Source organism: Epinephelus fuscoguttatus, linkage group LG3 (genome assembly GCF_011397635.1).
Source record: "Epinephelus fuscoguttatus linkage group LG3, E.fuscoguttatus.final_Chr_v1".
NCBI classification, from domain to species: Eukaryota; Metazoa; Chordata; class Actinopteri; order Perciformes; family Serranidae; genus Epinephelus; species Epinephelus fuscoguttatus.
Genome location: NC_064754.1, coordinates 30,587,227 through 30,598,501, shown reverse-complemented (window position 1 = coordinate 30,598,501; position 11,275 = coordinate 30,587,227). Strand labels below are relative to the sequence as shown.

The window sequence follows — 11,275 nt, the reverse complement described above, 5'->3', positions numbered from 1 at the left end:
TTGTTTGTGCCATCTAGTAGTAGTAGAAGCACAACACACTAATTCATGTAAAAACAAGATGGTAGCCATCTCTGCCAAGTCAGTCTGCAGCTGATCCAGACACAAAAATGGACAAGGTCCAAAACCTGATCAGTTTTTATGTCTGAAACTTGTTTATTTTACTGTTGTCGTGTTTGACAACATTAGGACTTTATGATCGTCTCATTTGAGGATATTGTGACTTAATTACTGATGACAATGTGTAGTTTTTTTTTATATTTACCAGGTCCTACTGATCCCAAATAGTTAAGAGGAATTAAAAATGCATATCACACAACGGGTCTCAGGAGGTTAAGCAGAGCAGATGGCACCATTTTTAAATTTATATTATTTTTTTTTTTCTATCATTCATCCTTGAACACAGGTATACTTCCAAGGTGGCAATCTTAATCACTTGCAAGGGCCTCTCTACGGCCCCCTCCACCCCAGGGGCCCCACTGTCTATATTGACGTCCCTGAGTAGGTTACATAATCTTTCAAACTGTATGTGCATGTTTGCTGCCAGCCACGAGCCCACATGTGTGCCTCAACAAACATGGCGGCCCGAGGTTTCCTCCTTTTGTCTTCCGCTCAGCGTGAGACCAGCCAATCAGAATCGACTATAGCCCTTCGTCACAGCCAATCGGCGGACGATCTGCTCTTCTCGAAAACATGTCGCCCATGAAGCTGTGTGTTCCAGGTGAGTCTCGTAGTTTTTGCTATTACCACTATTTTACTCGTAGTTAAACCAAACTTTTGAACGTTTTGTCCTTCTGTGCTAATGTCGGCTTCCGTAGCAGTCACTGTGTTGTTGGAAAACTGAGTTCCGCTTCAGTCTGACAGTGTAAAACTCTGTTAATTATTTCCAGCTGCCATGCGTTGTTTGGGCTTTGGCTTCTGAAAACAGTTAACGTTACATTTCAGTCACTTTTAAATCCCTCGTTAGTTGTATCAGGTGAACACAAGTCGCAGTAGGTGAGCTGACGGCTTTTATATTTACATATTTTACGGTAATTACCGTTCTTGTTCAGGTCTGGGAGCTCTCAACTTTTACTTTCCAGGGCAGGTTTCATCTCCTGCCCTGCCCATCGCCTCAGGCAGGACAGCAGCATTCCTTCCCTCACTTGTTTTGACTCACCCATGTGAAATCCTCAGCTGCATTGTGCGGATGGCAATAGGAAATGTCAACAGAAATGTTTCAGCAATTGTCTGAGATCTGATAGTGACTTTTAGGGTGTGTGAAAGTTACATGGAAAACACAAGGATTTGGCAGTAGTAACGTGATGCTGTAAGTCCTCTAAAGATCACGCAGGATTTATGTCATGTCATGTCAGTGCCAAGGTGAAATGTGTCAGAGGGACCAGATCAGTGATTCTAGAGCAATAACTGTCCTCCTTAGATGAATGGCACTTTTGGACATAGTGTTGCTGCATTGTGATTTCTGTGCGGACAGGACTGTGCTTGGTTTGACTTTCATTCCTCATGTGCAATCCTGTTCTTCAGAATCCCACAAAGAAAAGAGTCACCAATTTGTAGCTGTATAAAGTTCTTGTAAAAAAAAGTCTCAGGATGCAGAAAATTGTTATGCGAGGTAGTGATCCACCCACAGCCTGAGGTAGTCTCGTGATCATGTCACTCAGCAGATGACAGCCTAAATAAAAGCTAAACTAATTAAATAGCCTATATAGAATTGGCTTTGTTTTCTTCCACAGGTTAATGTTTTATCCCACAAAAGTGTGTAAATATATTCTGATTATATCAGAGTTGATCCATCTTTACTACAAAAACACTGACACACTGTACGACTTTTCTGCAACACCTCTGTCTGTCCCCTCTTGTTTGTCTCCAGGTGACAAGCTATGCAGTGTAGAAGACTGCATTCCTGGCACAGGAGTGTATCTGCGGCATGGATACATTTACTCCTCACTAGCAGGATACGTGCTCAGGAAAAACGAGGGAGAGGAGGTGAGGGGTGTGGCTGGTGTGGGGAGGAGAGAGGTGGGGAAAGCTGCAGAAGCAATAAGGCGTGTCTGAGCAAAGGTATTACGCAACGCTGGTGAATGTGACTGAACAGAAATGTGTTTGTTCAGAGTGTGTGGTGAAATATGCACTATATTTAGTGTGACAGGGTTTTTCTTCGGGCTGTTTTGAACTTGACTCATGAGATTTTTGTCGTTTTTCTAGTTGCCAGTGATCTCTGTGGTGAGGGAAACAGAAACACAACTACTACCAGATGTAGGAGCAATAGTCACCTGTAAGGTATGCAGTGGAATCAGATATTATTTAACAACAATAAGATGATCTGATTGAGTGATGCTGCACAGTTTAGATTTAGATCCATGGTTTGTTTTGAGCCTTACTGTTCTTTGCTTCGACAGGTGACCAGCATCAACCCCAGGTTCGCCAAGGTCCATATACTGTATGTAGGCTCCACACCGCTGAAGGACCGCTTCAGAGGAACAATCAGGTAACCATGACAACTGACTCAGTTGTGAAACAATGTTTAACGTCATATCTCTCTGTGTCATTCTCAAAACTGAGCCCACTCCCTCTGATTCTACAGGAAAGAAGATGTGCGCGCAACAGAGAAAGACAAGGTGTGTTTGAATCCTTGTATTCAACCTGATCGTCACACGTGTACTTATTAAAGCTAGAGTTTATATGAATGTAACTTTTTGTCTTACTTGCTGCAGCTGTCACTTAATTCTGAACAAAGCACACGAGACAGATAATACATCAAAAAAAATCTTTTGCTACTAATGGCGTTTGCTAGAATCCACTGTGGCACACCATACAACCAGTCAGAGACGTAGCAGTCTCAGATGTAGCTGTCAATCATGTCACTCACTTCTCGTGAGCTGCGGTCAAACCAGGCACAGCAGATCAAATATGAATCAAGATTCTGTTACTGCAGTGCCTATTTCTCATCTCAAATGTTTTCAGAAACATATTTTAGTGTACTGTTTAGCTGTGAAATGAGAACGTTTGTGACCCATCAGCCATGCTGGAAACAGCCGACCAATAAGTACAAAGCGCCGCCCACCAGGTGGACCAAGTTTCTCATTTTACAGCTAAACTGTACACTAAAATATGTTTCTGAAATATGCACAGAGAAATAGGCAATGCTGTAAGAGAATCTTTATTCATATTAGATAAGCGCTGTCTAGTCTGACACTTTGATCACTGATCACAGAGTGATTGACAGCCGTGTCAGAGACTCCTTGGCTCAGACTGGTTGTTTTTGTTTACATGCGGTAATGCCATTTGAAATGCTACAAGGCAAGAGAGTAGGCAGAAGAGTGTGATATTTTTTTTTTTTTTTTTTTCCACAGATTATCTGTCTCATTTAGTGCTGTGATAATGTAGCATATACATAGTATACAGACAGTTTCAACAAATGTGGAAAAAAAAAATAATAAAAGTTTCAAACTACAGCTTGAATCTAAGATGATGTGCTTAGTGTAATGCTTGTGTCTTTATTGTTACAGGTGGAGACATACAAAAGCTTCAGACCAGGTGACATCGTCTTGGCGAAAGTTGTATCCTTCCTCTGCCCTCTAGCCTGAGGAAAATAAATATCTTTCTCAAGAGTCAAAGTCGAAAACTATTCAGCTCATGAATCAGCTACTGTTTATTCTCCCCTGAAATTCCTAATCTTGGAATAACTCAGGTATAGTAACCAAACCACCTCCAAAGATGTCTTGTTCTCTGTTGCCACGATCTCTTGGACTGTGACAGATGCACGTAGCTTGTTAGTTTTAAAATCAATAACAGCTGCCTGCGGATATTCACTATGAGTGAATTTAAAAAAAGCCCCACTTAAATAGTGTTGATGTATGATGTTGCATTAACTGTGTTGTTCACCCTTAACCTGTGATGTCAGATATCGCTTGGTGACGTGCAGTCTAACTACCTGTTGACAACAGCAGAGAATGAGCTGGGGGTGGTGGTGGCACACAGTGAAGCAGGTAACTCTTGAAGCTCATTACACAATGTTTTTCTTTTTCTTCTACACTTCAAAACACAGGAGGTTCCAGCTCAGCACACACTGATAGTATCCTGTTTGAACACAAGGTGGTGCAAGAGTATCTGTCCACATAACTGGAGACGGTCACTGTCACTTTGACACCACACAGCCTTTTGCAGTGAGCCATATTTGTCAAGCATTTGCTGTAGCGTTATTACAGTTTGGCAGAATTTTACAATAGTGCCAATCTAGTCATCTCTGATCCAGTATCTAAGATTTTTTTGTGTAGCAGTGTGAGAGAGACGTGATTATGCTTTCAATCCAATTACTTTGCTATGCCTAAGAGCAGTGGGAGTGACAACAATCAAACCTGATTATGGAAATTTATTGCTACAGAAATTCTGCAGGATGAGTACCAAATTAATCTCATCTCAATCTTGTTCCTAAGGTCATGCTTCTAGACTGTAGACTGTATTTGCATTGCATTAAGATTTTTCAGGTGACAACACTCCAGAATGCAGATTGTCTTATATTTTACATTTCCTCTTGTGAATCAGGTGCCCAGATGGTTCCCATCAGCTGGTGTGAGATGCAGTGCCCACGGACGCACAGCAAAGAGTTCCGTAAAGTGGCGCGAGTGCAGCCGGAGTATCTACAGGCATGAGACAACTTCTTTCTACCACAAGGAACACACAGCTTCCCCTCCCTCTTTCACTCAGTCGTCAAGTAGCCTCCCAACTCTGTTTCAGACGTTTTCTGAGAGACTGAACGACGTGCATATTGTTGGCTACTTTCTAGTTTCATGTCTTAAGTGGTTTTTTTTTTGGTTTTTTTTACCAAGTCATCATTTGATTGTGCCAACTTGAAAACACTGAAGTAGCGTCAGACCAAACTGTCAGGATTTATTCTAAGCGAAGTAGCGACTGTTGTAAAGATATTTTTTTAACCAAAGTCAGTGCATGTCCCAGCAACGGGGGTTTTTAAAGTTGCATTTCAGTTGCCTGATGGCAACCTGATTAGACTAACTCAGGATGTTACATTGCAGCTGCAGAACCTTCTAAGCGACCGCTATGATGAGAAGCTAAAAGTATAAGAAATTTGTGCCTGGTGAATAAGGTCCTCTTCACTCAGTTTTAATAGTAAATATTATGGCGAAGTATTACGGCTGATCGTCAGGTCACTTGAAGGATGAAGCAGCGGCGCATGTTGCTGGGTGCACAAGGGCCCAGGCTGCATTTTGTAACTAGAGATGGTTGTAATTGGTCTGAAATAAGGATTCAGCCAAAAATGCTGCACTTTAAAACTTCTTTTGCGTGATGTCATGTCAACGACTGACATGGGTTTTTTTTTTTGTCCATAAGTGACAAAGACATTCGTCTCCTCAGGCTCATTTTTCATCACTCCTTTCCTTTTGGTCTCAAGTAAACTGAAGGACACATGCCGTCCACACAGCAGTTTGAAAGGAGAGTAAATGTGATTAAGGGAGCCTAATGTTGAGAGTTACAACACAGCTACCAATGTGCGGAATATTGAAGTTCAACATGATAGTCAGATATTTCATTTTTGTTTTCCAGCTTATTGTCAGAACGTAATGATTGTGAGCCTACAACAAGCAAGCAGAAATGTTTCCATTGTATCTTTGAAGTAAAGTGAACTTTAACTTTCCTTATTCCTTCCTCACTTTACAGCAGATGTCATTCATGTGCAAGATTGAAATAAAATGACTATCAAAGCCTTTAGTTCAAGTTTCCTTTTTTACCCAGACTGATTTAATGAATGGACTCAGGGGAGCAATACTGCTATCATTAGGAAGTTAAGAATCTCCTCTTTCCATCTGTGTCTGGGGTCAGACCTGTACATTTTTGTAACTGATAGTGGCTCCCACCCCTTAAATTGCCTACTTGATGTACTTTGTCCTCAGTAATGAATATTTAAGTGACAAATTGGGATGGCAGCTGTCCATTTTTTTCAGTCTTCCTGGCAGGAACATCACCTAACAACTTACCAACGTAATGAACAGGATGAAAAAATATTTGTAACACCTTTAACAAAGAAATTGAAATAAAACATTCATACCAGCTCAGTGTAAACAGATACCTACTGAAATCACATGAACTCTCATAATAAACAGAAGTGCAGTTTAAGTATTTTAATTAAAAAAGCAAGAGGACGTTTAATGTACAGTATGTACAAACAGAATTTTGTTTTGCATGTTCATTCTCTAATCCTCATTTATATACAAGAAATACTAGTCGTCTGCTGTGAGATGTAGATTTCCACAAGAACCTGAGCAAACAGTCCAGTATGCAAAATCTACAGTTAAAAACATACGAAAAACCGCCCACAAATTCTGCACAACCATGCACACATCTCTTCAACAACACCCCTACACACATACACTAAGATCAATCATCAAAGCGAACTGATCGACGTGAATTGATGTCAATGGCGAACTTTTTATTGGACGGTGCAGAGAACCCAAGTCCCGACCCTCTGTTGCTGAAGTCCATTCTGCGCGACTGAGCGCGTTCAAACTCTCCCAGGAGCCCTTGCTGCAACTGCATCTGTGCGTCCTTCCCCAGCGCCATATTTGCTTTTCCGCTGGTCTCAGCAGCCGGCTGGAAGCCCTTTTTGAAGCCGCCCATCAACCGGAGGAATTTCTGCTGCTGTTCAGAGCTGTCGAACTGGGCCGTGCTCCACTGGCCGAGACCCTGAGGGACACAGATAGTGGAGACAAATATTAGAAATTATATGCATACAGGTATACTTCACACAAAAAAAACATTTGTACATATACACAAGTTATTAATGCAGTGCTACATGGTGTTCATGAAGAAAACTTCTTCCCACAGTGGTCATTTTGTGGTTGAAGTGCTCCTTTACAGAGCTCTCCACATGAGCTCAGTTTATTTGTCATGAGGAGTGCAGCTCAGTCTGTAACAGATGTATAATGTCTTCTGCAGGCTTGGAGGAGTTTTCTAAACTCTGAGAAAATAACCCCGATGATGTTCTCAGACTTAGGAAAACTTGCCTGAGCTTGTAGGCTACAAATGTACAACACAAAGCAAGCGTTACAAACTGGGGAAGTGGAGTATGAAAGATGAGGGCATTTACCAGGGCTGCAGTGGTGCATTGAACACCCCGTGGTGTTACACAGGTGCACTTTTTATATAGTGGAGGTTCATTCAATTAATTTCAAAGGGACTTTATTGGTTTAGGAAAACTTACATTAACATTGCCCAAGTAAATGTGAAATAAAAATAAAAATTGCATGTACAATAAGGAAAGTTCTACCAGAATTTGGTTTATGTGTACACCTTTGACACATCCACCAGACAAGGGAAAATGTACTTCATAGTCCATTGCACACCGTTTTGAGGAAACAAAATGGTACATGAAAGTGCCCCTGGCAGGGTGGGTCTAATGAGGATACTATTGAGTTGCATTACAGGGAATTAAGGGTCCTGCTCTTTTTTTTTTTTTTTTTTAGCTTTATCAACTATTATGACTAAAAATTAGAAAATCCCAGCTGCATCAATTTAGCCTTTTCTCTCTTCCAAGTCCTTCAATCTTGTGAAAGTGTTGTGCTAAAACAGTCAAAATGAATCTTAATAGTTTTATTTTATTTACAGAAAGGCACTAACACTGACCGTAGGTTTGGCTGGTTTTTGAGGTTGAGAGGCCTTGTCAATCTCCATTTGTAAAGCCTGTCTTCTTTCCTGTGACATACCAAAACAGTTCATTAAGCTTAACTGTGTTGAACAGATTTATTTGGGGAAAAAAGTTCAATGAAAATACAGACAACTGTGTCATTAAAGAAACAGACCAACATTTTTTTGCTGAGAGTTACATGAGAAGATCAGCACCACTTCCATGTCTGTTCATTAAATATGAAACTACACCCAGGAGACAAGAGCCAGTTTAGCTGTTTAGCTGTTTCCCCCTGTTTCCAGTCTTTATGTTAAGTTAAGCTAACCATCTGGTCAAAGTGGCTTCATATTTACGATACAGACATAACAGTGGCATCAGTGCTCTCATTTTCTGACATGTCTGGCATTTATGCACAGCAGGAAACATCACATTAACACAGTAATAATGAGAGCCCTGTTTACCTGATTGATGGTGACCTCATCAGCATTTCCAGTTTTCTCCGACAGGAAAACCACATCCACGTTGGTGAACTCCTAAAACACCATAAAACACAAACCAGGTTCACTCCCGATGTAAAAACTAAAAGACAACATCTGAGCACAGTGCCAGTCGCCTCTGATAATACACACACTCACATGCTCTTCATGGTCTTCCACCTCTTCTTTGATCTTCTTCTTCTTCTTTGCACCAGTTTCAGAACTCTCCACCTGTGTCTCCACCTTAATGGAGCTTTTCTTCTTTTTGCTTTTCTTGCCTGTCGTGTCTCCAGCTGCCGTGACAAAGGTTTCACTGCTCTGCTTCTCGACCTCTTCACATTTGAGTTGTAATGGTTCTTCCTCCTCTCCCTTTGAGTTCCCCTTTTTTCTTTTCTTCTTCTCTGGCTCTGTCTCTTCTACCTTGCTAACCAGTGCTACTGGTTCTTCCTCCGCTACCTTTGAGATTTCCTTTTTCCTTTTCTTCTTCTCTGGCTCTGTCTTGTCTACTCTACTAATTTCTTCATATTTGAGCACTACTGGTTCTTCCTTCTCTCCCTTTGAGATTTCCTTTTTCCTTTTCTTCTTCTCTGGCTCTGTCTTGTCTACTCTACTAATTTCTTCATATTTGAGCACTACTGGTTCTTCCTTCTCTCCCTTTGAGATTTCCTTTTTCCTTTTCTTCTTCTTTGGCTCCGTCTCTTCTACCTCGCTGACCTCCACAGAGGCTTTTCTAACCTTTTCCTTTTTTCCTTTTTTCTTTTGCTCCGCCTTCTCTTCTTCATCAATGATAATTATCTCACTCTTTGTGGATTTCTGTTTCTTCTTGTCATTTTTCTTCACTTCTTTGCTCTGTTTGTCGTTACCTTTGATCTGAGGCGTTCCTAATTCATTTCCATCTTCTTTCGTATTGGCTTCCTTTTTCTTCTTCTTTTTCACTTTTACTTTTTCAGCCTCACCCTGGTGAGGTGTTTCTAACTTCACTCCATTCTCAGACACTTTCATTTTAGATTTATTTTTCTTTTTTGTTACATTTATTCCCACCTTAGCATCCGGGGTTTCCCCATCTATTGTTTTCTTTGTCTTCTTTTCTTTAACTTGTTCCTTTAGTTTAGTGCTGACATTTGAAACGTCTTTTCCCTTCTTGGCTTTCTTTGGCAATTTATCCTTTCCATCTTGCTGTTCCTCCTCCTCCTCCTGTTTCTTCATCTTTATCTTTGCTGGTTTAATTTGTACAGATTTATTTTTTACATTTGTCTCCTTATGTTTCTTCTCCTCTTCTTCTTCTTCTTTAACTGAATTCTCACCATTGGCCAGCTGCTTTTTCTTTTTCTTCTTCTTTTTGCTGACATCTTTATCATTTTCATTCTTCACATCAGAACCGTCAACATCATTCAGAGATTCAGGGACAATTTTCCTCTTCTTCTTTTTCTTCTTCTCTTCCTTTTCCCCTCCTCCATCCAAAGACTCCTCCTCTGTATCTGTATCTATAACAATAACATCACCCGTTTTACCCTTTCTCTTTACTTTTTTCACCTCTGCACGGCTCCCGCCATCAACAGGTACGTTTTTCCTGTCAGGCAGCGAGGCTTGTCCTTTTGTATTTTTCTTCTCCTTCTTTACACAATTCTCCTCACTCTTCTCTTCTACCATCTTCATTTTCATCCTTTCCACTGGCCTCTCCACAGCAACAGACCTCCGGCTTGTCTGGTGAGAGAAATGCAATTACTAAAAGGAAGGACTTTTTGATAATAGGTGTAATTGCAAAACCAGGCTCATAGGCACTATGTGTATGTGCAAGTGTGACTAACAGAGCAATAAACACTAACCAAAGGTGTGGCTAGCTGCCTGGGCTGGGATTGCTGATCAATGTCTCTTTGCAGGGCCAGTCGCTTCGCCTGCAGGGAACAGAGCATAGCTGTATTTAAATGTTTAGAATGATAAAATGCACCAAAACAATTATTCTTTTATCTATCAGCACACTTGTTTTCATGTGTGTATGCATCAGTTTGCATGTGTCAGCCAATTCAAACTCCGCACATGAGAAACACTGCTGTAGGATTTACTGATTTAATCATTCAGGGTGGACTATTAAAGGTTAATACGTGCTACTTTTGTGTCCCATGATGTATATGTCACAGTATAACCTATATGCATGCACTGCAAGCATATAGGTTATACTGTTTGCATGTGTTAACAGGTCCAGGCACAAATTATTCTGACTCAGTGTTGGATATCTGACGCTGCAAATCAGTACCTGGTCAATGGTAATCTCACTGGGTTTACGTACACACTTTTCAAAGACAAAGATCACGTCCTCATCGGAGTCCGTCTGAAACACAAAAAGAACAGTGAGTGCTGCTGGTGCAGATGAACATGCTGTCAGACCAACTGTTTATATGTAAAGTAACACGTACATGACAAATACACTAGAGTGAAGACACTCTGAGTTCGGGCAAGTAAAAATGTAACAACTCAAGAGTGATAACACGGCAAAATAAACACTTTCTAGGCAGGATAAGATGACCAAGTGTATTAATAGCACTCTGGGTAAAGCATGCTACTTAGCAAGCTAACAGCAGCTAACGTTGAACAGCAGCTAAAAGCTTCAACCGATAAAGATACAAACTATTCAGTCAGCCAGATAATGAGATTATTTTATCATAACTACACCACGTATTATCAAAACTTAATAAGCTCAGTAGTTTACTTACTTTGTAGGCTTTGATAATTCACGTGGATACCCGTTTACTCTCGTTACCCGGAAGTAATTTCCCCTCTTTCCTGTTAGCAACAGACAGGCGTCCGTGGTAACGAGCGCGCGCATGTCCGTATGTGAACACATTCTGGAGTTGTACTGAAGTAGGCTAATGCTGAAGCTCAACAAGTATTACAGTGGTTTTATAATATATATATATTTTATTTTGGTTTTCGTTTGTTGTTTTTAACTATTAACACTGTTTTATAATTTATAATGGGTCACTCATAGCTGTATTTCAGCTGGGAAACACTTGCTAAGATAAAGCTAATGTTAGGTTTTTTCCTTTTTTCATTGAACTAAATGTATTCACAAAACACATGCAGTGAAGGAGCACAGTTTCAAATATTATTAATGGTAATAAGAAAACATGTGCAAATAAAAATAAATATAACTACAAATAAATAT

The 11,275-nt window shown here is 40.5% G+C and overlaps 2 protein-coding genes across 3 annotated transcripts; one reads left to right on the top strand and one right to left on the bottom strand.

The window, feature by feature from the left end:
- Positions 1–666: 666 nt before the first annotated feature.
- exosc1 (exosome component 1) lies at positions 667–5,724 on the top strand. Its single transcript, XM_049566639.1, has 8 exons — positions 667–718; positions 1,868–1,983; positions 2,203–2,277; positions 2,397–2,485; positions 2,582–2,615; positions 3,507–3,557; positions 3,902–3,986; positions 4,543–5,724. The coding sequence occupies exons 1-8, from the start codon at positions 691–693 to the stop codon at positions 4,647–4,649; spliced, it is 585 nt and encodes a 194-aa protein (XP_049422596.1). The 5' UTR covers positions 667–690; the 3' UTR covers positions 4,650–5,724.
- A 395-nt stretch (positions 5,725–6,119) lies between these two features.
- Positions 6,120–10,901, bottom strand: knop1 (lysine-rich nucleolar protein 1). Of its 2 annotated transcripts, none has more exons than XM_049566623.1 (7): positions 10,824–10,901; positions 10,367–10,441; positions 9,939–10,007; positions 8,272–9,816; positions 8,098–8,169; positions 7,636–7,704; positions 6,120–6,696 (listed from the first exon to the last, which is right to left on the bottom strand). In XM_049566623.1, exons 4-7 carry the CDS (start codon positions 9,772–9,774, stop codon positions 6,391–6,393), a joined length of 1,950 nt encoding a protein of 649 aa, XP_049422580.1. In that variant the 5' UTR covers positions 9,775–9,816; positions 9,939–10,007; positions 10,367–10,441; positions 10,824–10,901; the 3' UTR covers positions 6,120–6,390. The 2 variants fall into 2 exon arrangements, with proteins under 2 accessions (XP_049422580.1, XP_049422588.1); XM_049566631.1 differs by having other exon boundaries at positions 10,400–10,441; positions 10,824–10,883.
- Between the last annotated feature and the right edge of the window lie 374 nt (positions 10,902–11,275).